Source organism: Enoplosus armatus, chromosome 21 (genome assembly GCF_043641665.1).
Source record: "Enoplosus armatus isolate fEnoArm2 chromosome 21, fEnoArm2.hap1, whole genome shotgun sequence".
Lineage (NCBI taxonomy): Eukaryota > Metazoa > Chordata > Actinopteri > Centrarchiformes > Enoplosidae > Enoplosus > Enoplosus armatus.
The window spans coordinates 5,615,143-5,643,040 of record NC_092200.1 but is presented as its reverse complement, the minus strand read 5'-3'; the positions used below and the strand labels follow the sequence as shown (position 1 = coordinate 5,643,040).

The 27,898-nt window shown below is 41.5% G+C and overlaps 1 protein-coding gene across 2 annotated transcripts in view; it reads right to left on the bottom strand.

Annotated features, from left to right (window-relative positions):
* The window catches only part of LOC139304544 (cadherin-7-like), an 80,266-nt gene that overhangs the window by 10,335 nt on the left and 42,033 nt on the right, over positions 1-27,898 (bottom strand). Inside the window, exons 4-11 of one of the 2 annotated variants that reach the window (XM_070928479.1) lie at positions 17,170-17,337; positions 15,219-15,406; positions 13,571-13,824; positions 12,297-12,433; positions 10,071-10,192; positions 1,340-1,457; positions 1,243-1,262; positions 308-347 (exon numbers count right to left, since the gene is read on the bottom strand). In XM_070928479.1, coding sequence (XP_070784580.1) covers positions 308-347; positions 1,243-1,262; positions 1,340-1,457; positions 10,071-10,192; positions 12,297-12,433; positions 13,571-13,824; positions 15,219-15,406; positions 17,170-17,337 — 1,047 coding nt within the window. The remainder of the gene's footprint in view (positions 1-307; positions 348-1,242; positions 1,263-1,339; positions 1,458-10,070; positions 10,193-12,296; positions 12,434-13,570; positions 13,825-15,218; positions 15,407-17,169; positions 17,338-27,898) is intronic. The other variant, XM_070928480.1, reaches the window with a different exon arrangement.

Genomic DNA, 27,898 nt, shown 5'->3' with positions numbered 1-27,898 from the left:
CTGCACTCACTCGGATTACTGTGGCACAACTTGGCAGCTGCTGCTACCTCTTATATGTAACATGGCAGCCTTGACCGAGCGCCCACACGTGTGAACAAAACACTCAGCGCAGGGCATTGCCTCAGACAGTGTGTCAGCTCAGCACATGTTGTTACAGAAGTGGGGATTCATGTAAGTAACTGATGATGGAGTCACGGAGGCACCATCCTCCTGTCTTTAAAGCTATATGTAAATGAACACTTTGTTTCTAAATTTGGTCATTCGCCCACTGCTTTGCGTGTAGGTGGCGAGCAAATCATAATGGTACAAAGGCAGTTTCCAGTCTGTGTGTTAAGGTTAAAGTTGTTCTGTGATCTAGTACATTGAGACGTCGCACTAAGCAGAACAAGGCTGTGGCGTGGTGGATTGTGGCACACGCTTGAGTTGTCTCAGATGTGCTCCAGTTGCAGGAGAAAGTTTGTTTTTGCATTCGGTTTTGATGAACAATTACAAAAAAGGGTAGTGAGGGCATTGTCATAGCAGAATTATGGTTTCATTTGGCACGGCTGGGCACGCCGGCAGCCACCAGTTACTCTGCAGAGTAGACTGTGTACAGATGCGGCGCAGATACAGAGAGCTGGAGTGAGCAATGGCCAAAGTGTCAATTGCATTGCTGCCAGGCTCAATTCGAAGGAAGTAAGCAGCAAATAGACCGTACCTAACTTGACCAACACCTTTTACAGACTCCGACGGCCACTGGCAATTTTCTCAGGGGAGTTTTTGATCAAGCAGCTGCATGCAACAGGGTTGATCTGACAATCGGAGTTTTGACAAGGATGTAGACATTAAGTGAAAGTTTAAATTGGTGACCATTTCCATCTGCAGTCTGACGTTGCCTCCACTCTAACCGATTTCCGTTGGGGGAGGGGGATTCGATTTTCCCTAACCAATCACTACATTCCCACACATCCGTCATTTTAAGTATAGTAAGTATTAAGTAAGTACATCTCCCCTTTGAATAAATGCCTTTAAAGAAGAGTACTGTTTGGATTTCAAAGTAATTGATAGTTTTAATTGATTTAGAACAGCCTCGATAGCATCGTCTTTCTATAGCGGTCGCCATTGTTGTTATTACTCACTTTCGGTTCAGGCGCACACAATCGACTGCAGAAACAATCCACTTTCAATTTAGGTGTATAACGTCTACCGACTGCTGAATTAAGATTTTTCAAGACCGGCAGATACCCTGGATATTCTTTCTACCAGATAGAAAAATGAAAACACTTTAACCACAGATAATCCCCAAATATCAGTACCACCAGGTATCCAGAAGGCGATGTTTAGGAGAATGTTGTCGCACCTTTGTTATCTCGCAGAGTGAAGTTGAGGTTGCCGGCAACAGGTGCAGCAAGGGCGAAATAAAAGCGGTGGCCGCTCAGTGGTTCGTCCTTATCCACGGCGCTGATGGTCTGGATCACCTGAGGACAACGGGAACACGAAAGAAAAAAAAAAAGACATTCAAGATTAGTTACCTTGCTAATCTTTATCTGATCTCACTGCGTGATTAGGCGTTAAGTCAAGCTGTAAATTGTTTAATGTGTGCATGCAGTAAGAGCTGTGGTATCAGTTTAAGGACAGCATTGTCTTTAAGCCTTTGTATATTCATCACTTTTCACTCTGTCATAGATTTATATATGAGGGGGCATAAATCTTTCTTAAAAGGCCAAGCAACGGTGTGAGCGAAGTGGAGAAAGTCAACTTGATTCTGATTGATGGAAAGGATTTGTTTTATAATGTTTGGCTGTGGTTTTGTGTCATTTATCTCTTGAAGTACAGTAAGTGCTTATTTGGCAAGAGCTTGGCACCCTCTTAGGGATGAAGTGTTTTCTTTTGGGAAGTGATTTCTCCAAAGCAAATCATTGTCCAGCGACTATTCTCTCAATTCCAGCATCTCAACCATAACATCCAATGCATTTCATAATTCCTTTGGGCACTAACGACAACAATCTAATATTGTTGTTTATTGTTATTTTTCCACTGATCACAGTTTTTAAATTACCCCTACCAATCGGCTGAGATGTCCTTTTTATGGTAAACAGTTTTTGGGCGACGGATCCTCCCTTTGTCGTCTTCTATAAGCCGTCTTTTGCTTGTTTACTGAAGTATTTCCTGAAGAATACACTTTTCTATACACAATTTGGACACACCCTTTAGGCAGGAGTTGCACCACCTCCAATGATCAGACTGAAGTCAATTTCTAAGACTATATTGTCATTGAAAAAGTAAAAAAAAAAAAGGTCCAAACAATCATACTCATATAATAACTTCAACAAATGCACAATGAAATAACATTAAGATTCACCATACTGAAATCAGTTTATAATAACTTAACGTTGAATATTATACGAGAATATTACAACCCAAAACCATTAAATATTAAATATTACACACATTCTACTTACTCGAATACCTAAAGCATGGTCGTATGTACCTGCCCGCCTTTACCACCATGTAATAAATCGAATGAATGTTGTTGCACAGATGCTGTTCAAAATAAATGCATATGCTTTGCAGTCGGGCCTTCCTACTTCATTAGTGCTTGTATGAAAGTGACTCATGGTAAGAAGTGCTCTTGCTTGAGGCAATGCAAGACAAGCATTCATATCTGAGTTAAACAAGTGAACACTATTTGTCTCGGCCCACTTTATTTTGCCTCTGAACCCCAGACTAAACAGAATCTTACTCCCTTTATTATAGCAGCAGTGTTGACAACTATAAATAATGCAAGAAATCAAATTACCAAATAAACCAATTTATTTACACCCACCAGCATGTGCTGTAATGATTTTTTTATTCATACAAACGTGGTATCTGAAAATCAAGTTATCTCTTTTCAGCAAAAAAAAACAAAAAACCCCCACTAAGCTTTCATTTCAGCGCCTTCTGTGCAAAGAAAAAAAAAAGAAAAGAAAAAGTACTCACTCAGTACATGCTGTACAGGAGAAGCATATCACACACAAACATGCCATATGGACGACAAATGATAGCCACCACGACGCCCATCAAAGTGGGTGTTACTGCAGCAGTGTCCTTATAAATTTAGATCAAGCCTCCTGAATCCTTTGTAGGCAATCTAGAAACTCAACCCTGTGACAACTCACACCCGTGGACGGGATCCAAGAGATTCTTAAAAGCAATTCACATCACATCTCCCAGCCCCAAACAGCTCTGCGTCTAACATCAAGACAAAAACAAAATGAAAAAAAAAAAAATAGAAAATAAAAAGGGGCGAGGAAGAAGAAAAAAAATTACAGCCAATGATCCATCAGTGCTGAGACATGGATTATCAGTTGTCAGCTGTGATTAAATGCTGCTGGTTACAAGCTGTCAGGTATTAGGGGTTGGTGTAGGTGGTAAACGACATCCTGCCAATTATTAAAACTGGCAGGCAGGGTGAAAATTCATGAATATTTTACTCTGTGTTTCTAAACAACTGCCTGATTAAATAAATATTAAATGAAATGATAATTAAAAAAAACTAAAATAGTTGCTCTTTCATCAGCAAAAGTAATCACAAAGTATGCTTCTTCTTTTTTTTTTGGTTTACTGTTATTGCAGCGCAAGGGAAATTTATGGAGGAAGGAAGACATGCAAAAAAGGTTGTCTGCTCTAGTTCAAGAACATTCAGGATATCTGTATATACAGGCAGAGGTGATGTTTGTGTCAGCGCCGGAATCCATGACAGGTAGTCGCAACAATTGAGCACCTAAACATGCAGTGTGTGCATGCTCGGCTGCATATCATGAAAGCTGCCATTGATTGCGGGATCATAATAACTCACAAGCCTCTCACTCTGTTATGGAAATTTCACATCTCGATGGAAACCTTTTCTTTGTGGTTCTCACACGCGACACCTCCTATATACAATTTGAACCCTTTGATGTCCTTTGAATATTGCAGATGGATTCGGAGCTTATCTCCAGGAAGGTTTCCATTCCTCACTGCTGAAGGAAAGGACTGTAAATCATCCTTAAATCAAACACTTTGTAATGTATAATGCCTTTCATTAGTGTGGCTCTGATGCAAGGCGTTCCAGAGAACCCTTGGTGGGGAATTCTCTAATGGGTTGAGTAGCAGACAGGAGGAGAGAGGCATGGATGTAGGCATAAATTCTTGCTGAAAGACATTAACAGCAGCGGCAGACTGGTGCCTGTCGCAAGGCAAGACTGAGGAGGCCTATGAATCACAGAATTAAAGGTTTTTTCAGTTTACACTTGGCTGCACGTCAGATCAAAAAGGATATAAAAGGACAAAGGTGTCTCTATTTGTCGCTTCGGAGCAGCAGGAGGAGGAGGAGGAGGAGGAGTAGTAGGAGAATGTGCAGACAACAGAAGCATGCATGCACACATATCCATACACGCAGTGGAACTGCTGCAAAACATTGTGAGGATATTTGTCAACTTGCTTTTTCACCTTTTAATCTTAAATACAAGGATGTGTACTGTGTGTGAAAAAAACCTTTGGACATACAGTACAGTCACAAAAGCCAAACAATTTAAAAAGAAACTTTTTTGAGGCATAAATTGTGTTCTAAAACAGCAGTTGACCTTTGACCCCTTAATACCAATCACTGTCCACTACAGCCTGACCGATGCTGGATTTATGAGGCCGCTACTGATATCGATATTTGGGAGTTTTTGGACAGACAGCAGGAGTAGTAGTTTTGAGCCATGATATACTGTGTGCTGTTGATTATTATTATTAAATAAATGTGTGTTAATATTAACTACTAGAACTATTTTAAAAGCCATGCTCCTGCTGCAGCTTCAGTCATTATGTAAGAGTAAAACATATGTTGCATTAAAGCAACAACTAGAATTTACTCAGAAAAGTTCATGCAACGGAGTAAATGTAACTCGTTACTACCCACCTCTGGGTGTCATACTGATATCAACATTTTCAAATGATTCCCAGCCCTGGATATATGCTTCAACCATAATTGAAAAACACTTGCCTTTAATCCAAATCCAAATACAGAGTCTGTACTTCTTGATTGAAGACTTCCGTCTTGTGATTTGGACGCACATTTCTCCAGATATCGAACCACCTGGATGATTGAGCTGAACCTTCACAGACCCAACGCTGACTGTTCACTCAGTACTTGCAGTAAATTCCACTAATAACATCCTGCCAGCTAAAATGTGTCTGCTCTCACCGGTGTGCAGCTCAAACAATCGAGATTTAATTCTCCCAAACACCTGAAGTATGTTAGCGAAATACAATGACCATAATTCACTGCAGCTATGACACAAAGCAGCTGTGCTCCTTTTCACTGTCTCGCTGCAGAGACAGTTAGAAATGTGGCCTCTGTAATGAGGAGAGTAATGCCGGCTAATGTAGCATGGCTAGACTCAGAAACTTTGGTGTGTGAGACAATCTGAGAGATAACAAGCTTGAATAACACTTTCCCCTCTTTGACACCGGCAGAGTAAACACTGCACTGCGTTTTGTAAAACCCCTTCAGTTCTCTAAAATCTAAAGTTATGAGTCTTATATTGTCTTAAAAGTGGTATTATGAGACAGTCAACCGGATGAGTCATTCGATAAGATCAAGCCAGGCGCTTGGAAGTTGAACTAAGAGTATAAATAAGCATTGCATCAAATTGGTGGCACTTGTTGCCATGGCGATAAGACAGCTGTCACCAGGGGCTGTGTTGACGAAGGAAGCGGTGGCGCTGCTTTTTTCACACCCCTCACTTTGCGCCGCTCCGCCTCGACTTCCGATGACATCGACGCTCCAACATCTCCCACATGTGACATCCACAACTTTGTTCACCGACAGATCAACAACACCCGTCCCATCCAGCTGTCATCACGTACACACACAAACACACACACACATTTTAATGCCAATCAATATGTACTATACAACAAATGTCATCTTTCAATCTCTTTTCATTTGTTCTAAGTCGGTTCCCTCATTTCACATCGACCATCTGAATCATTTGCTGAGATTCGTCTTGACACAAGCATGTTTGTTGGCGTGATCCTATCGAGCCAGAACTGCTGAGGCTAAAGTGATCTCCTGGTGAGGTCTGAGATTAAATTTGCTCCATGCTCCGTCTTTTTATAGAATGGACACTATGCTGCCACACACTCATGTTTTCCACGTTCCGTGCGTCTTGACATGCCAGTTTTCATCTGCCACCTCGATGCAACACCTATAATAAACTGATAATTTGGATAAATTGGAGGTGTGAAGATATTTTTGTCTGTTTGTGTGATTGATGCAACAGTTGAGGCAGTAGTTAAAAAGTGGTAAGTGAAGTAATTTTGATCAGGAAACACTAAAGCTCCATTAATGCTTTGGGAAATGCAAACAGGAAGTGCAATGTTGCAATGGAGTCAGTTAGTTAGCTTTGAGCTACAACTTGAGCTTATGTTAGCAAATTGGCACCATTAAAAGTATGCCAAATTAGCTGCTAGCAATTCCTGTTTGCAATGTATCCATTGATGTACAGACAACTATCACTTTCATCACACTTTGATACTGAAAATAACTTAAAAAGGCAAGTTCTGGAGTTATATGGAGCGTCTTTTTTCTGACTCAGAATTCATGATGTTTATCTGCAATGCAGTCAATGATAAGTCTGAGGACCACTGAATTTATTATTTATAATTTATCAAGTATGTGTATCACGTCTGTATGTTGTGGCAGTCAGGTGCGAAAGGTTTTGTAGCTCAATTGCCTCCATGAGCCGAGTCACTGCCACAGGTGCTGCTATAACTGCTGACCGTGTTGGTAAACTTGCCAAACTACAGCAACTAACTTATCTTTGCCCCTGCGGAGGCACACCTGACACAGGTTGAAAACCTCTGTTCTTGGCTGCCTAACCTTCGCAGATCTCTGGAGGATGCTGAGCCTCCTCGGGGATGCTGCAGTAGTACCAGGAGGGGCAGGGGAGGCGATTGGGGGCAGCAGAATGCCAAGTCCACTCATGTATGTAATGGTTACACTGAAGTGATTGTACAACGTGACCCCCCATCCTCTACCATCCCCACTGCCTCAGCCCCCTCCACCCCATCATAATATCAATTAATATTATGGCAGAAGACAGACGCACCGATGATCCGTAACAAGTGGCATCTCTGGAGAGAGCCGGTGCCACGAGACGGCCTTAATTAGGCCTTAAAAATGGCAGGTTATTCCATCCCTGCACTCCCTGTTAATCTGTGCTACAGAGCCACAGAGTCGACCCCGGCCCCAACTGGCAAATGTTATTATTTCATCTTTGTCGCAGCTGTGAATAAGCCAATGGGCGTGACAGCCAGTGGGCGGCCTTAGATTTTTAACAAAGCTTTACAGGGAAGCAGCCGCAGTCAGTACAGCCAACTGTTCACTGCTACGGCCGGACATGCAGTACACAACAGGAGCATTTTAATTAATTAGGAATCAGGGGGTTGGTGGAGCGCACATCTGACAGGTTACGAGTCCACCCAGTCTGTCTGCTAAAAGACAGCTGACACCTCGTTGTAATTCAAACAGGGAGTTGCATTCAAATGTCAGCCTCTCTCCTTCCCTTTGCTCTGTATGTGTTTTTGGGTGTAAATTTCATCATGAAATTTCCATTTTGCCTGCCTTCATTATTCAGGCTGGAGGTGCAATCCCACTGGTGCACTTCATGTTGCCTAAACAGAAGGCTTTATTTGAATGGGATTGAATAGAAATTGGAATTAGTGAAAAGTAAAAATGAGAGTGAGCACTTCTCGTCTCTAGCTCTGTCTTTTGGAAATTTTACGTGAGTTTTTGTGCTTTTTTAATATTTGACCATGTCATAAAATAACCAAATTTTGTACCCAGTTCTTCTCTGAATATTACAATATTTCTTATAGCATGTTACAGTTGGTGTTGACGCTTGTGATTTTCAGATATCTCACCTATGAAATGTAAGAAAGTACATGTGAAAACAACTGATGAATTCACATAAAGACGTGTATTTTTTGTTGACATGTGAAAATATTTACCTGGTTTTCAGGGATTTAAGTATGATATTTCCCACATGACTAGTTTTTGTGCTTTTTTTTCCCGCCATGTAATAAAACATTTTGTACCCAGTGCTTTATCGCATTTTATGATTTTTCAAAATCCCATTCTTGATGTCCGTCTTCAGTTTTTGTGCTGTGAGTGGTGAATCCAAGTTATTAAAGTTATTAACTAACTAACTTGCTAACTATCTACCAAGCTAGCTAAATTCCTGCATGCAGATCTTTGGGCAAAGGTGGGAAGCAATGTCTCTAAATTCATCAGTCAGATATTCTTTGGAACATTTCACTTCAGTTCAATATAAAGCAGGTCAAATATTTCCACACAGGCACACACACACTTTAAAATGTCTCCAGTGTCTTGGCTATTAGCATGTTGTGACTGCACCACTTGAAGAGTATCGACAGAATTTGAATGCAGCACGTCTTCTCGCCGGGTGGAAGAGGACAGAGGCCTCCGTCACCAGCAGCACCTCGCTTCACAGCAGAGTAGCTCCTAGCTACACCTAAGGGGGACCTCACAGCTCAGCTATCACTGGCTGGCATTGAGTAAGCAATCTGTCTGCTTCAGCTGAGTAATTACAGATTTGCTGTACCTTTTCCTGCTGATGATGCTGTCACGGGCCGTGGCTGTTGCTATGTCCTGAGGGCTGGTTTGATTGTGGGGGAATGACTTTGTTTCAGTATTGTCATAGGCTCTGTGCCATAATTTATCAGGCGCTAGTGGGGAGAAATGTACAAATTATGTGTTGAATTTGAAATTCAGGGTATATTGATGGGTGATAGATAGTTGCTATGCTTGTTCTAAATTTGATATCACGGAGCAACAACAATCATTTCAGGATAAGTGGCAGCATCATTAACCAAAAATAGACATTCAGCTCTGGTAGAATGCGTTCTTCAATAATGATGGCATCTAATATAGAGGCAATGTTTATTCCAGCAAATATCCTGAACCCTAAGGCTAAAATCTGATTAATTAAATTTTGATTTAGCAATATTTCAAAATACCTCAAGGTAGGTTGAATTGTGTGTACTGAACTCCATGCACTTTGCAAGTCTGAACAAAACAAAAAAGAGACAAACACCTAAAAAAAAACTCAACACAGCAACAACAAGCATCCGTAAGGCTCCGCAACCTCACTGAAAAAAGATCCACAGTGTGGTCAAGCATCATGCACACAGATAGAAACAAACGCACACCTGAAATATAGTCTCTCAGTTTTGCAAATTAAATCATTTGCTATTTCAGTTCACCCTCCCGTGAGCACGGTGACAAACAACTCCGAAATATGAATGCAAATAACATATTTAAAAGGGCCTAATAGCCATTTCCAAGACAATGCATCATTCTGATCAATTGTACATATTCAGGTCTACACGCCTCCTTTACCCTTCGCCTCTGATTGTATTTTCCAAATGCCAAGAGCAGGCGGATCGCCGCCACAGACACACAAGTCATTTAGCAACAATGAGGCCAAATGCTAAACACAGGGAAAATGCGATGCATGGCCACATCTTCTTTCCCCGGACCAAGTCTCCAAGCCCTGAAATCTCTCCGGGTCCCTTCGCGTGATATTTTGATGCATTTTCTGCCTCGCTGCCCACCGTGGTGATCATCTAATTACACAGGTCTTCAGAAGGGAAAGTCAGACTGCGGCAGAGCACCGTTCCATCCCAGCATGAGATACCACATTATGCCGTGATATTATTGTGGATTAAGACCACAGACAGAGTCAAGCACAGTCATTAATTTAGCTGACTTTGACAGTATGGAATGAAAGTAACATCTCTAATGAACGATAACACCTACAATACCTGCTATTAAATCTTAAGTGTGTGTCCCATGCTAATGATGTCTTCTCCCGGGAATGACCTCGAGCTGTTCAGCAGATATGTGCACAGTGGACTTGTTTTGAGGAAGAAGAAAGAGTTTTAATGGCTTTGAGAGTCAGCAGGCTGTCTCTGTGAGTCAAACTTCAAGCGAGTGTGGAGAGAGAAAAGGGAAGGGGAGCTGGACCAACTGCAGAGACGTTTCTGGGTCTTACCTGTCCTGGCGAGGCGTTTTCACAGAGGAGAGTTTCATAGTCGATGGCAAAGACCGGGGCATTATCATTTATGTCCAGCACTGTGATGAGAGAGATGCCTTTTCCAATTTGGGTTGGGTCCTCTGAAAGAGAAAGAGAGAAGAGAGTCTCCTGTTCATGTCACAGCATTCAGCAAACTTTCTTTTTAAACACTTTAATTCTGCCTTAACTTTGCGTTGATGCACTTGGACAAATTATGGAATATTGATCTTTCTCATGTGTTTTAATTAATCACAAAGGAGGAGGAGGGGGGGGGGGGGGGAGTGCTGCTGTAATGAAATATGCAGTGTGCTTCCAACAGCTGGCGTCCTTACCCAGTCTGCTGTGGATCAGCCAAAGTGATTACACTCGGTGCAGGCTTGTTGTCTTGTGGACGAGCCATCTTGCACAGTGGGCTTCACGCCTCTGTCTGCCTGACACACACTGATGGCTAAATGGCTGCGTCTGAGTGCAAGACGATGATTTGGCCTGGCGTCGCCGCCATGCCGGCCAGAGATGACGCGCTGACATTCGGGCCGGCTGATTTGATGGTGATAAAAAGGACGCGTGGAGCCTCGGGCCACAGACTTCTTGTCATTGGCGTAGTCCGGGCACAGCAGATGAAATGTGAGTGACTGCAGCTCAAATGCACAACATCCCTCAACCAAAGAGTCCCTGCACTCTTTTCAGTTACAAAGAACCCATTTACTATGAATACTGTCATGAAGCGTACAGGGCAGTGGATTTCGTTGCCAGTCTGTGAACTCAAAGATGTTTTTGGCTGGAAACAGCCTGAGTGTCATTATGTGTCAGAAGCCAGTACCTCATGCATGAAGGACTGTTGTGACATTTCATATGGCTATTATTATATGCTGCCTTCTCTTTGTTGCTATATCAGGCAAGCGCTTACACTCGGGAATCAACCGAGTACTGCGTCTGTGTGCCGTTAGATGTAAATAAAAACACATCTTTGAAGCAAAGAATGATAAAAAGGTTATGAAAAAAAAATGAATACCCTTTTTCACACACTCTTCAGTCTGAAGATGTGAAAGCAGAGGAACTGCCGGGCTGACAGGCTGGTTGTCTTTTTTAACTTATACTGATGTGACGCAGCTGTCTAGGGCGCTCGGCGGATCGTGTGCTGATGACTGTTGTCCATTGTATTTGCACGATGGCAGTGGAATGATAGGAACGCATGGGGAAAAAAACACACTTGTGTCCTTCAAGCCATCGAGAGATGAACAAAAAAGGCAGACGGCACTTCTTCACATCACATTAACATAGATCACCCGTGGGTGAGATCGCCCACCCTTAGTCAGCATCTCGTCCCCACGGCTCAGGGACACATGGAGGTCAAAAAGGACTGTCCTGTGCGTGAATTAAAATTCCCCCCGACAGCCCTACAACAATCACAACAACTGCATTGTCCACAGTACAGAAGGCTAAAGGGACATTATGAAGAGGATAACAGGACAGATAAGGTTTCATATACTCTCTCACAGTGACACCAACAAGTAAATTGACCATCCGTTAAGCTCCGGTGGCTGATTGACCACTTGAAATTCTTAGTAATTTTTGAAACAATGGGTCCCTGATATCAAGTAAAGGTAGACAAAGCAGGCTTCTCATTTCTGACCAGCAACTATAGCTAGCTAGCTAGCTAATTAAATTAACGTTAGCTCCATCAGTTGGTTGAAAACACTGTTTTCCGGCTGACTTTTCGCCTCAAGTTCTTGTAATCTTCTTGTAAAAGGAGTCTAAAATATATACTCGATGGCTATATGCATGAAGACTAAAGCTACCTGTCCCAGGCCAGAAGTTAGCATCCACACCAGTTTGTAATTCATGTAGAAGACATAGAAATAAACAAATAACTGGACTCTTACATACTTGCTTATATTTTTAAAGCTAAAGTAACTAACTGATGTGTTTGTCAAACGTAACTCAATCTCGTGTACCACTGGCTTAGGTTACTGGAGTGCAAATTTACCCAAATCCAATACAGACCATGACAAAGCTGCTAAAGTTCGGGTTTCCACAGGACGAGTTTTGACACAGTGGGGAAACTCTAGTCCTAAACCGGGTTTAAACGTACCTGTAACCCCACAAATGATCTAATTTAATGCTCCTTTGCCTTGGAAGTAACGCTCAATGACTACTGTCGCTAGTAAACTCGTTAGCCGGAGTGTGTGCTGTAAGTAAACCTACGGCTCTCGATGGCGAAGATGGTGAGGTTATGGACCAAGTTGGCCTCTCTGTCCAGAGGCTTGGCTGTGCTGATGACCCCACTTAGAGCGTCCACATTGAAGAAGCGCTCCAAGTCTGTGTTTCTGTCAATGGAGTACCTGGACAAAAGAAAACACAGCCACACACCTGTAAAAATGGCTTTTGGATAGTGGTATTGATTTGACATTTTAGTGTTTCTTCTACTTGTAAGAAAAGATTATGGTAGTTTTCTTCCATCAAACTGTACAACAATCACGGTGAAGATTTTCAGTTGATACAGAGTACAAAGTGATACAAGTTTAAGCAATCATCAATGAATTGTGTTCACACTTTATAGAACATATATGATGTTTTCCAGTGTCTAAAAAGTACTAATAATTAACATAAATCCAGAAATTATTTTAAATTCAAAAATGCAGCAAACACTTGGAACTTTGTAGCATGAGCAAAACAAAACCCTATTAATTTTTTTTATACAAATGAAAGCTGTCTTCTTGTCCCTCAGCACACAACACTGATCAAACCCTTTCAATACACAGCAACTCGTATTTCTAGAGAAAATTACAACTTCAATTAGCCTACATCCAAAGGGTATTATTGCAATGTAATTTGACTCTTGTGGCTGCATTAGTTCCACAATAATTTTAATTTCAACAGATGTAGTGAAATATATTGCAGACGCTGATAACAGTCAAAGGAGCAAAAAAGAGGCAATTTACAGCTACAATGGTGCAGTAATTTGATTTTCTGATTAAGATTACTAACAATCCTGACAGCGCAAGCACGAATACCGTACAATATTCATTCAATTAATGCAAAATAGGTGGGAATCTCGAGAGTGACAGATTGGCTACGCGAGTGTTTGTTTTGAGTCATAAATGCCACGGCACAAGTGTTGAGCCTTGACCCTCCTGCAGGAATGCCCTTCTCTTGTTCAAGATGGCATTTCAGTTTTGCAAATGCTGCACTCCTTGGTCCTCCTGCCATCTGGCATTGTCTTTGTGACAGCCACACGGGGACTTTCGAGGGTCTACGGATTCTGTGTTTGTAGATAATGTGGAGAAGTTGAATGGATTAACTAATTTATGAACAAATTAGTCTTCTTTACTTGATTTGGGAGCTTTATTGGGGTCCTTTGGGATTTCTTTAACAAACAGCTCTGGAAAATTTGTTTTTAACACTTTTCTGAAGTAAAGTGAATTATGACTGGAAGAGATATTATATGCTGAAATACCAGGCGAGCAAATCGTTAGTACCTGATAGCATTGTTGGAGGTGTCTGGGTCATGGGCAGAGACTCTCCCGATTGAGGTGCCCACTTTGGCGTCTTCCGAAACAACCATCTTGCTAAGTGGTGTGGAAAACACGGGTGGCTCATTCACATCTTCCACTGTCACCTTGACTGATGTTATGTCGCTAAACGGGCCCAAGCTCAAGAAGTTGGAGTCAATATTCCTGTTTGTGGCTTCGATTCTCAGAGAAAAGCTGCTCTTTGTTTCAAAGTCGAGAGGCTGGAGGAGACAAACAGAGGAGAACACACAACATACTGTTCACTTTTTCTCAGTCAAGGGTAAAGGAACAGTTTATATATGTATGTAAATCTGTAAATCATTCGTACAAAGCTGAGATATTGATCCCAATTAAGAACGTGGATTCTAAAGACCTATTACAATTTAACACGCAGTCAGACTTAAACAAAAAAGTCATTTGCTGATGGATTATAGTTACTTTGTGCTGAGAAAGCAATAATATCGATTTAGAAAGGCACACAACATAGCGAAAAGCATTCAGAAATGAATGCGTTCGAAACATATAACAGTCATTTTGTCCGGAACTCCCCATTGCAACATATAATATACTGCAGGAGATCATGGATTTGACCCTTTCACTGTCAGTGACTCTCTCCAATGTTGTAATTGCCTGAGTTTGGTGCAAAACAATCAAAGGATCAAATTGGCCCATCTGACAGGAATTGCTAGTGTCCAACAATGGCTCTCCCTCTCCTACCAAAGAGCTGCCGTAATTAACTGTCACATCCATGTGGCCTGAGGAGACCATTTCAAGTCCTCTGAAACCCTGAAATGTAAAGTATGAGCTGTGGTGCATCCAAAAGTGAGGCAAGAATGTGCAACAAATTTCCTGTATGAATACATAAGTGGCTTTGTTACACATTTAACCTCCTAAGACCTGGCATCCACATGCGTGGACATCACATTTTGGGTTATACCATAATACTTAATTCTGCTTATATGGAAATTCAAAATTGTCCCCGTATGCAGAACCACATCATGTCAACAGATGATGCTTAATTTTTATACTTATCAGGTCCCAATAAGCCCAAATAGCAAAGAGAAATTAAGATAGAGCTTGGGTCGTAGGAGGTTAACTTGAAGTGTTTCATTTATTTATGTAGGTGGATATCATATGTTCTTACAGCATTTTTATTCCCATGGTGTTTTTGAAGTGTTAAAGTGTCTGTGTCCCCTCCATCAATCCCTACAATGATCTCACTAAACCTTCTATTGTCCATGGGATGTTTATTTCGATCAAAGGTGTTGGAGATACTCATTTGTCATTAGCGATGATCACTTTTGAAACAGGGTGAGATGGGTCAGTTATCCTAATTATCCTAAGATCCTCCAATAAACAAGCATACCTGGTGTTTATTATAACCAAAGAATGCATCACTTCTTGTGCGACACAATAAAATCCCATGAAATCTGTGAGTCTGTCTCTTAATATTTTCTGACTCCCCCCACACTGTCTGTACACTCAGTCCCTTGCCCATTCATTCCTACTAAAGGAAGAGTCCCAAATATACAGTTTGCTGAGTATCAGAGTGACAGAAAGTCACCGGTGAATCTCTGATGTGTTAAATGAAGCTATCGTTTTCTATATGCAGTACCTTCTGAAGGATGATGACCCCGTCTTGTGTGTCCTCATCTGTTGTTATGTTGAACATGCCAGGCCCGTCACCGTCCATGATCCTATAGTCCATCTCTGCATTGGAGCCAATATCAGCATCTGACGCTTTGATTCTGGCCACCACAGATTTCACCGGCAGCGACTCCAGCACCGTGTACTGATAGTTCTCTGGAAAAGGAAGGACAGGAGCGGATGCTGGTAATGGATGTGCTTATTTCACCACCAACTCAGCTTCAAGCGGCTCAGCTTGTGTTATACCCCTTCAGCTTTTGATTCGGCTGTGTGGCTCCTCAATGAATTCATGTTGCGTAACACAGACAGGCAGCAGTTGTGACACATATGGAATTAGGCACTTTGCTTCCACTTCATACTGCTGCATAAGGTTTTACGGCTGGAAAAATACATTTAGCAAAATATAAAGCTCCCTAAATGCTGTGTAGATGTAATAGGTTATCCCCTGGATCAAAAAAAGAAAAAGAAACCCACGAGTCACGCTTAGATCTTGGTACCTTTCACGGGATGAAAAGTCCACTTGAAGATTCTATTACTCCAAAACTCTCCATTGTGTTCCCTGAGCTTTTGTCTGACCCTTCGGATTTAAAGTACGCTTATGAGAATAAAGAAGGGAATCATATTCATAATCATAATCTCTCCAATCACCATGGCGGAGCTCATTACCAGACCTTTCTGTGTTCCTCACAGTGTCTCCCTCAGCCACCGTCTAAATGCTAATCTGCCTGACATTGTTTGCCGCCATGTAATCTTTATAATGGCTTTTTAATTTGCCGTGGAATAGCAGCTCTTTAAAAGGCCAAAGAATTGCTTTCCTCCCTCCGTTTTGCCCCTGCAACTACCTCTTTTCCCTTCTCCCCCCACCTCCACCCAGCTTGTCCTCTCATGCAGCTAACCTTGGCGTCTTTCCCCTCATTTCTTCCAAGGACTAGCTGTAGCTTCTGACTCTATCAGCTCTGATGCTCCATAATGGTCTATCGATTCTGACCCATGACCCTGTGAGCACGACAGCAGGAGCAAAACCCCAAAACTCCTCCAAAGTCTCTTTCTTCCCAGCGTGACAGCACTGGGTTAAAACGGCATTGATGACTTGTTGTGCAAACTTGAACCTTTCTTTCCCCCCAGGGGCCAGCAAATTGACTCTGCTTCATGGCAGTCCAGTAGTGAGTGCACCAGCCAGACAGTGGTTGGGCTATCAGCGGTAAACCGATTGCTGGCGCTTCGGATTATCATGAGAAGCCCTGCATGCCTTTGAATCCTAAAGCTCGGCCTGGAACCCATTAGCAGCCCGTGAAATAGGCTGACAACAAAAAAACGGAGCCTGATTGATCCTGGTATGCAACGCCGGCACAGCCCCCAGCTCTGATGAAGAGTAAAGCAGGGAGGTGCACACCTTGCAGGAAGGCTGTTTTTTAATTTGGTCGTACAAGTCCAAATGTTTGCAGAAAATACAAATGTAGGGAAGATACAAAGATGAATTGAGAATGGGGTTAGAAAGGTGCTTACCATAACCTTAGATGAGATGAAGTATGAGGATTTAATGAGTGTGTTCATTTCTGAGCACTTTCTGATTAACTTTAATGTAACAGGCATGACGGGAAAAATACTTCTACACCGTTGTTACAGATAATATAGCAAATTTAGTTTTCCAATGATTTCTTTTCAAGGGTGGATCAAAAACCCAACCTTTCTTGTACCACTGCATTCATTGCATACAGTGCAAAGTATGCCCTCATTTTGTTCTCTGAGTTCAGGTGGTTTTCAGTGATAATAGATCTTTAAAGGCCCATTCAGCTGTAACAAAACACATTGTAAGTGAAGCAAGGAGCTGTGGTTTGAATAGCTGTTGAAAACACGGCATGTACTGTAAATGACAAGCTTAATCGACCCTGTAGGGACAATCAGGAACGGAGTCTTACTGTGAGTGAACCGAGGCGGGTTGTCATTGACATCGGTAAGCGTGACAGTGACGGAGGTAGTGCCTGAGAGGCCACCCATCTGGCCGACCATGTCTTTGGCCTGGATGACGAGCACATACTGGTCCCTCGTCTCCCGGTCCATGTTGGGCAGAGCTGTTCTGATGACACCTGAAGAGAGAAGCAGATGGAGAAAAACATGCTTTAGGTCAGTGGTTCCTCAGACATACTGATTACTGCCCACAGATTAACTTAAGTACCCCTTCATCGACACCACCTGACATGTTCCAGGTGTGTTCATTGAACAGGATGTTAGCACTAAATACAAAAGTGGATAGGACAGGATATAATAATGTTTTCATACTGTCAATGTTTGGTTGATTTAGTCAAGTTAGCATTTGTATCCATTACTTCAAGCTAACTGCTTTAACTGTTTATAAATCTGGTAACAGTTTCAACCATTCATCTATTAGCTAACTATTTCAACTATTTATACATTACATTTAGCTTTAAGTATTTCAACTGTTTATAAATCTAGTACTTTTAGCTAACTTTTCTACTTTATGCCAACCATTTCAACCATTTAAAGTCAGTTTCTTTTAGCTATAACTATGTCAAACCCTTTATTCAGTACTTTAAGCTAACAATTTAAATAACTATTTCAACTGTTTATCCATTACTTTTACCATCAATAGTAACCATTTATCTAAGCTGCTATCAACCATTTATCCATTAGCTAACTTGAACTATATGTTTCAACCATTTAATCAGCTTAGATTGCTAGTTTTCATGCACTCTCACAATCTCACAAACTGAGCTCTACAATCTTTCCACATTGGGAATCACTGCTTTAGGTGACAGGTAGAAAATATGTTTCATAAATGTTAATTTTTTTGCCAGGCCTTCTTCCTTCACTTTTCCACAGAGCTTTAAATGCATCCAGTTCACTGCATCTGTTGTTTTTTCATGCAAAAGCAACAAACAAGCTTCAACAGTACCAAACAAAAAGTGACTAAAAGCCCTAAAATTATTTCAACTACCAAGCTAGTTGACAAGTATAACACTCAAGTACTGGAAGAATCTATTCATGTCACAATGGAAACACTGTCTAAAAACATGAATTCAGACTGGAAAAACCTGTTCACATCAACTCTTCAAGTAGTAATCACAAGAATACATGACTTCAGGTTAATGAGGGATGTCTGTAATGGCTGGTAGCTTGTTTACACAACAGCAGTGAATGGTGACTCTTCTGTGCCCTCAAATGTGTTGTCACTCCAAATTGTTTAGTAGTCTGACATATGATGAGGTTAATGTTAAGACGTTGTCAAAAAAGTGAGCACATGCAAGGGGACATTTTAGCCGCCAGGGGAGGCATTATCTGTCTGTCCCCCTGTCATGATTGATCTGTATCAGGAAAGGACCAGAGATGTGACAACACTGGCATCAAATGACTGGCATTTGTCTGTAGTCGTCTGTTTGCACCTGAGCTGTAGGAAACAGCTAGTGTTAAGCCAAGATGTGGTACACATGCACAAAATAGTACAAAGCTCACAGGAAAATCTTTTCATTAATGGCATTTTTCCAATCTCAACTTTATCTCTTGACTTCAAAGATGATAATTCCAGAAAAAATTAACGCCACGCATTTAAATGCAAAGAAAAGTACCGTAATCCTTCAAAAGCAATCACTGTTGCTTTCAAAGTTAATGACTTACCACACAATGTGTTTCATTCATTAAATGGCACTTATTAAAGATTCCTACAGAACATGGAAGATTACTCATTCAGAACCCCAAAAAGCCACAGCACACAGTTCCTGAATAAATGAATCATTTTTAGTTGCTTCATCGCATTCACAGATGAAACAGATCAAACGGGGGCTCTTGCTTGGAGTTGGCACCTGAAGAATTTTTCATTATCCTTTAAATTAAACAGATATTTGACATGTAATTGAGGCCCACTCTCAAGAGGAAGAAAAAAACAGTGTACTTATTTGCTCATTACATGTACTGGAGAATTCTCAATCAGCTGTGCCCTTGACGAGGACTGTGTTGTTTTTGGAATTCACTGGCTGATTTGAATACGTACAAGTAGATTTACACCTAATCAATATTTTTATATCACAATGGGTCAAATGACAATCTGATGTGAAAGGTGACAGAAAATGATTAGTGCAGTGCTTTAGCATCTTTCACTTGATTTACTTGTATCACCACGGCTTGATTATTGGACTTATATTCGTCAGAACGACAGACGCTCGACTCGAAATGAATGCTAATGTTGCTTATTACGAACTTTAAGGAAACATGAATAAATACACATTTTCAGTCCCGTTTTTTTATACTGTTATACCTGAAAAACCCTTTGCTTGGTTTTCACTGCCTTAATTTACAGGCTTATGACATTCACAACATGTCTTAGCTAGGTAGGTTGGTTAATCAGAAATACCATTATTTGGTATGTGAGGGGTACGTCTATATATAAAAAAAAAGATTTCTGCTATCACTAGCATGATTAAGGATTAAGGGCTTGACTTTGAAAAGGCAGATGCTGTTTGTTTTTTTTAAGGCAGGTGCAAAACCACAACCGTCATCGCTGCATGCCTAATCTGACCCCATTTCTTGTTTCAACTTGAGCAAAGATTTCTTTGGTTCTCACAAGAATAGTACACGCACAAGCACACACACTCTCTCTCTCTCTCTCTCTCTCTCTCACACACACACACACACACACACATAGTATTTGCAATTAAACTCAATCCAGGAACAAAGGAGGAAGGACAAACAAATCAAGAAAAGTGGGTCAAGAGACGTCAAGAGTAAAATGAAGAGGCCTCTTGACCGTCAACCGTCGCTGTACTTGAAAATAAACAATTCCATTAAATGTTTAATTTTCTTTCTCTGCCATCCTTTATTAATGTCGTTACAGTCCCTCCAGCTGAAAACTGTTATTGGCTGCTCTAACTAAATGGCTCAGTTAGCTAAATTATAGTGAGTTTCTCCAAAGTCCCTGCCACTGGGCTTACGGTGGGATGGTGGTGGTCAATAAAGCAATAATCTTTTGCTGTTGCTCTACAAAACATGCCATTTCAGGGCTGCATCAAATAATGAACAGTGGGACGTTGTCATGCAGCACTGGGGGACAACACGGCTGCCTTTCTCTCCTTCGGTTAAGCCTCAACTACAAAGTCAAAACATGTCATATGTTTCTTTTTTTCTTTTTTTTTTCTTCTAAGCCTAATGCTTTTATGCTGAGAGTTTAGACATCCATCTCTGTGCTGTGGATATTCACCCATCTGCTCCGTTTATCCCTTGCATCTGTCCTCCATCCATCCATTCATCACGTCTCTGCTGCCTCTTCCACAGTGTAACCTCGTAGCCAATTAAAGAGCACCGCCACTGCTCTGGTTCCTGCTGCAGTGACACCTGTGAACCCTGTTTACGGAGTTGCATCAGAGAGGTTACTTCAAGCCCTCAATCCAGCAAGGCTCCCTTAATGCTAGCTCAACACAAACAGAACAAACAAACTTTTCTGTTCTCTACTCCGTACAACATCACCACAGGGACAAAAGCGTGCATGCCTACATTTGAAAGAGGTATCTTTAAGTATTCAGGAGAAGAAGCTGGATAATGGTTGGATTTTAAAAGGTGAAATAAACTAGAAAAAGATGTAAAGTTTGTGCAGCCGGCAGTGAGATAAATGAATGCTCTCACTAAACCATAGATAGGCTTCACACACAATTGATATACTTATTTAATATCAGCTTGGTGTGTTGGAGCCTGAGAGATATTGGCTGTGGTTAATGATGCCATGAATCCCGATTCCAGCACGCTACAAAGAAAAAATAAAAAAAACAGCGGCATGTTTCTCCTCCCGCCTGGCCAGAAGCACACATACTTCTTACCGAGCGACACTGCTAATCCACATGGCGATGTTGCGAGGCTGTTGTTTGTCTGCTGGGTGCCAGCCCCCCCTCGCTCTCTATCTCTGTTACCCCGTGCGGCGCTGGTGTCATTCCTGGGGAGAGGCGATGATTAAAACCCTTCTGTTGCTATCGCGGCACGGCCTCGCATTGCGCCGTGACTCCTTGCCTCCGGTGCAAGCCAGACGCATTGTAGCCATGCATTTATCTAGCTGTCTCCACACCACTGGCGGCAGACGGGTGGGCCATGCTCCCTGCTAAAGCCCAGATACTTGACATTTGTCTTGGGAAGAGGAAATAAAAGTGCAGACTTTGGAGAAACCCTCTGGCTCTGCGTGCAGCTATGAGAGGTACTGATGAAGGTGATGAACGCTTAAACATGAAGGGTGCAGTATGTGATTTGCTGAACCCTCAGGCGGTCCACTTAGAAGGAATAGATCCCATAACACAAAAACAGGCCATACAAACAGGGAATAAAACCCCCTGCCCAGGTAGTTTATTACGGAGTGACATTCAAGCATCATGCTCTAATCACGGGTCACTACCTACCCAGGGATCTACGAGTGGCCACATGATGCTACATATTATAGAGACATAACAACATGTCAAATATGTTAAAGAACACAGGATCCATTCATTTGTAATGTTACGCTGAGAGGAAGTGTGTTCATCTGCGCACACATCCAGGTGCTTGTGCTGTTTGTGATTAGAATTGAAAAATTGCATCTCCCTTTCTATATTACAGGCGGCAGCCAGATTTATATCTAGCCTTCAGCTGTAATGCTCTCGATTTAGTGCAGTCACCACAACAAGAGCCTCCACAGAGCTACAACAACACACACTTTCAAAGAAGAGGGTAGAGGAAAGCACACAAGGTTTTCAAAAAGGCCATGCTAATATCTTAATCACAGGCTGATCACAGCAAAGCCGTCTCCTTCTGACCTTAGCGCCAGACTTTCACATGTGATGAGCCGGAGCAGCTATAGATTACACAAGGATTGGACCTGGCCTTTTCCTTTATTTGAGCGTTTTCAGTTTAATTAGATTCTCAGGCTGAGAAGAGACAAAGCTCAGTCCGTCCAGTCGTCTCTCACCTGAGTACCTGTCATATTGAGATGTCACAGTCATGTTGCTTTGAGAGGCGCGCCATGTCACATCTTAAATACACCCTTCAGAATGTAATTAATCCTCTCATTCAGGCACCTGGCATTTTCTACTAACTAAATTCTTCTCTTGTTATTGCAGCCATTGAGGTTTGTGAGCATGCATGCATGCTTAGCAGCGTTAATGAGCGCGGATAATTGTCTCTAAAGGACTTGCCATATCGCCAAGGTGTATGGAGCTGGAGGCAGCTGTTCAAAACTCGAGTCTGCCATCAATTAGAACGCAGTCCTTAACAGCATTACCATTTGAGCTTCACCTTCAAACTAAACTACAAGCTATCAAGCAATATATATTATAAAACGATGTCTTAACTGAGCACCTTTAGGCGCAGCAACTTGTGTATTTTGCCGACATTATGCGTTGCTTGGAAGTTATTGGAGCTATTCAGGATTAAGTACTTTTCCCAAGGGCACCTTGTAGATTCAATTTGGGATTAAGAACCAGAGTAAAGAGACTTGTTAAACGAAAGAGAGCCAGGATGCTACCCACCTAACACCGGGTCACACGCATCCTCCCGCCCCTCCCTGACCATTAGCCCTCTGCCACTTAATCGCTAGTGCAGTATTGCAGTGTGGAGCTTAGAGTGTATTTCAGCCCAGGCACTTTGTCAAAGTCACCCTCTGCTATGGCCCAGGCGTGTGCTGCAAATGGGACTAATTAGTAACTTGCAAAGACAGAAGCACAACGCTCATCCCACAACACTCAATCCTAGGATGCTGTCTAAAAGCTAGTGTCTCACCCCCGGAGTGTATTCTGTAAGATACATGGTATTGACAATATGTTAAAAACTAACAGTTAACTCAAACAATGTGGTCCCAGCCAATACAGAGGGTGGACACGCTGTTTAACACCATTTAAACTGAGACTATGTAAAAAAAATAACACAATACTATGTTTTAACATGTCACAGATTATCATTTCAATGATATCATCACAGAAGTAAAACAAGCGACTGACTCTTGGAAATTAAAAGTCAAACCAGTGCTTCAATATCCTGTAACCTTGATGGATTAACGCTGCGAGCAACATGCTACTTTTTGTGAAGTGTTTGCATTCATTCTCTAAAAACATTTGAAGTTCTGCTGCATTGGATTGTATTTTTGTATATTTGTGTTGTAGTTTATATTCCACAACACAAACACTAATTGCACTATCAATTTTTGGCCTGGCTGACCCACAGATAACTTTTGTAAACAGCAGCAACATGCAGCAGTTATGGAAACATGGTAAAACGTAGTGTAACAGTAACGCAAAAAGTCAGTTAACTAACTCAGTAATGTCAGTTATACAGCAATATCTATCTAAGTTTTGCAAATGTTAACTAAAATTAGCCATCAAAAGCTACTGGTCATCCCACACCATGTAAGACTGTAGCAGCAAAACCATGAATTTAACTTTTCGTTGGAAAAAGGAAAACTGTGTTATTTCTCCTTTTCTCCCCTAAAGTGCAGCTTTAAAATATGGTCATCTGGGAAGTAAAATACACAAAGCAATGTGTGCTCTAGATAGGAATACATGCATCTCTTAAAAAGTTAACAGCTGTACAAACACATTGTTTGTCATTCACATTTCTCAGCAAAGGCTTCTATAAACCTTACTAAATGCTCATGTGATAGAAAATCTGAAAAGGTAAAATGGTGTCAGGATGCAAACAAATGCCTGTGTGTTCATGTAAGCAGGTGTCACTGAAGATCTAAGGAAGCAAAGATAAACGCTTTGACAGCTCAGTACTAAACAGAAAGTAGATAGAGTGGCATTTGACGACATCTCGTTTCCCAGTATGCACAGTGTACAGTATGGCATGTAGCAGCAATTCACTCTGGTTAGCATCACCATCTACTGTAGGGGAACACAGACCACTTACAGTAAGCAACCAGAACCCATTAAAGCTTTTGAAATATCAACCGTGGGATTTAAAAATCCACTTAGCTAAATGAAAAACAGGTCATCAACTGAGGCTGTGAAAGAATGGCTCTAAGAAAAAAAACTGACATGAGAGTAATGGGGGACTTTATGGGGCAGACATGCTGTTTGAACATCACTTAAGTAAATGTCTGCTCTCGCTCTAATTGGTATTGGTGTCATGAAGTCTTGTTCGAGACTCATCGATGGGTTCAAGCGTTCTCCCCAAACTTTGTTAAAGATCGTTGAACAGCCAGAGGCGAGTGGTCAACAACCAGCCCCGTCCCTGTTCTGGAAATTTCTGCTGGACAGAAACGTAATAAATGAGGCCCCATTTTAGTTCCTCATGATCCGAATTTAAAGAAGGAGCAGAAATGAGGATGTGTAATCCAACAATGGATCATCAGTGTTACAAATAAATATTTCTAAGTGAGGTAACTTAATCATTGCTGATACTTACAGAAGAGCAAGTGCTGTGATTTTTCAAAAATGTCAAATTAATAAACCACCAATAGACAAATAAATACAAAAGGAGTATGCTTCAGTGAAAGTTGATGACACAACAGGGTTTTTACAGGAACCCAGCAGAGCATTTTTTTTTTTTTTTTGTGTAGCATACATTTTTATTTCCCCAAGGTAGTCCGTTTTGAAAGGTAACTAAATTAAGATGAAGACGAAGATAACTGAGTGAACACTTCCTAATATTTCTCTCAATTACAGTTGTGTCTCATACTTTTTCAGGGAGCAATAAAGTGTGTGTGTGTGTTGGGGGGGGGGGAAGAAATCTATCAAAAAACTTAAACCAATAGAGACTTCTCGGCAGTAACGATGCTGCTATAAAAGCCTGCAGGATTTCCCCCTTGACACACAAGTTACTGTTCTGTAAGGCTTTTTGTTTTTACAACTGCAGTTGTTATTAAGGTTACCTCTGTCAAACAAGAGAACGTGTCTTCATGCTTCCCTGCATCAAGTCCCACATGGAGTCACACCTCCCCGACAGCCATCCATGCCATTCAATTCTGACACCAATATTGCATCTCATAACCATGAGATCCAATCACCTTCTACGTGGATGGAAAGGGGGCCAAGTATAATCAGTCGTGGTCAGGCGGAGATGGGCAGCAGAGAGCCGAGGCTCTGGCAGAGGCCCAAGGGCTGTATCTGGGTGCACCTTTAGGTGTCTGCTGTCTGCGTGAAGCTTGTTTGACAGGTTAATAAACCAGCCGCCATCCTACAGAAAGAGTAGCAACGTGGGATTTATCTGCAAGCTTAAAGTTTTACGCTTAAAGCTACACAAAGCAACTTTCCATACTTAAACCTTAAAATCACCTTTTATTCAACATGACAGATTTATTCCATAAACACAGTGGTAGCAATTTGGGGTTCAGTGTCTTGCTCAAGGACACTTTTTGGACAGAGGGAGCCAGGAATTAAACCACCAACCACACAGTACGATTACAGAACAACCCGCTCTCCCACCTGAGCTATAGCCTCCTCATTAGCTATTGGAGCCTCCACAAAATGGCAGCAGAATTTGTATTGTGCACCGTTAAAGGAAAGAGAGGTTGACATTTTTGCACTTCACTGATAAATGTGAGGAGATGTCCATACCCAACACTAGAAATTCATTTGTAGTATTTTAGCACCTTTCAGCGCACTGTTTTCACGTTACGACCCACAACTTTAATGTTTTGGTCTCATCAGCTCCGTTTCCAGATTCAGCAGGCAGCTGATAAAGCTCTAAAAACCCACAGTAGGCTACCTGTCCAGCACCAAGCCGCAGACAGACGAAGGTAGCTGGTGACCAAACCCAAGCTAAAAGGAAAGTGAATATTGGACATTCATCATTACTATAAATGAAGCTGTTTTCAGCTAAAAACCTCAAGCAAATGTACAGAATACTACCTGCACAGCACCAAACAGGCAACGTTAGCATCTGGCGGGTTAACACAGTGAAGCATTTAGCCGCTAAACATCAAGATATTTCCCTCAGGAATTAATAGAGACCAAATCAGTGCTGCCCCAAGTGGCAAAGAAAAATCAATGAATGCAGGTTTAAGGAATGAGAGAGGCTGAATATCTAATATTTAGTCTAATTGCTGGCTTTAGTTAAGTGTTTTTTAAGTGTTAGCTTGTCCTGTCAGGATACATCAGCACTCAGAGTTCATTTGTGCAAATACAATGAATCTGTGGGGTTGGGAAAATGGGATTTTTACCAACATCATGGATGGCAGGTGCTTGATCACCAGCTGAATTAATGGTCGAGAGCAACTGAGAAAAACACTGACGCACAAATTCCCAAGTTCCAAACCAAACTCATCTTAGGGAAGGTGATTGCAGCGTTTTAACACATTAATTAGCCCACAGAAGTTTTAGCTTCTAAGAAAATCAAAGATTTACAGCCTCAGAGAAATCCCAGTGGAACTGTCGGAGCTTAAAGAGTATCCATGAGGAACTTTTTCATTTAGAGTGTATAAAACATGTAAATGTTCGCCCCAAAACATGGAAACACTGAAATGTTCCCTAATGAAAGCTTCAGCGGGAGGCTTCATTAGTCGAAGGTCTCTAGAAAGTGAAAAACAACATAGAAATTCTGTGATAGTGAGCAGACTTCACAGCTAAGGGTGCAGAAATGTTGATGCTCACAACATATTTTCCTCCTCAGACACCACATCCATAATGCCAACACAGTACGAAGTCATTTCCTTTCTTGTGATATACATTCATTTTTCTTGAATGCTCCGTTTTCTTCCGGCGGTTAGGCTTATTGAATGTTTACAGTGAACCGTACGGGTCACCGTGGAGTTTTTGTTGTCAAGCATCCCTCTTATTTTCTGTGTCTGTCTGAGTGTGAAAACTAAACGGCATAAATCCCTGCATCCTGGCAGTGGCTTTCACCAGTTCATGAATTCAAACTACATCCATAAAATCCCGGCATGTGTGTGTGTGTGTGTGTGCATTGCTCTTGAAGCAGAGGATGAAGCCTAATATTATGGGATGGCCCATATTTTTCTGTTTTCCTGCAAGAGTGCTTTGCATGAAGTAGCCGAGCCTCGGCAGGGCAGTGGCTAATGAGCCGGCTATGAAGATGTAGCGACGACTGTCGCTGCACTTCTCAGGATAAAACGCCCCACAAGTCAACAAAACTACCTCACATCTTCTCTTGCAGTTTATTTTCACCCTCTTCTCAGACTGTTTTCTAATTTCATTGCTGTTATCTTTATTGCACCAAGAGACGATACTTGATAGAATTTGTTTGCCAGCTGCTTCCTTTGAAACTCTGTGATTTAATTTGTTAAAGGCAAAATTAAAATGTCAATGGTGTTTTCATTGTCAGCATCAGGGCACTTAAATCTGGTGTATTTTTCCAGTATGAGCAATGCTTAAAGCCACACTATGTAAATTAAATAAAATAAATAAAATGCAATAGTCTCGTTCTTACAAATTAAAAGCAATTAAACACACTTTCTCAGTTCAATACACTCTGCTGCAGTTAGCTTATGTTAGCTAATGTTAGCAAACTTTCTGGCTCCTCTCTACTTAAGCTACTGCACTATATTTTATCATGTCACAGATAAACAATGGTTTTATCGCTACGGTAAAACCAGAGGTAAACACAGTCAGGTCACATAATAATCATCATCATCATCGTTTTTAAAGCTACTGACTCAAGAGAATTATGGGAAACACACAGTGTCCACTTTATTAGGTACACCTGTACAATCGAATACAATCCAACACG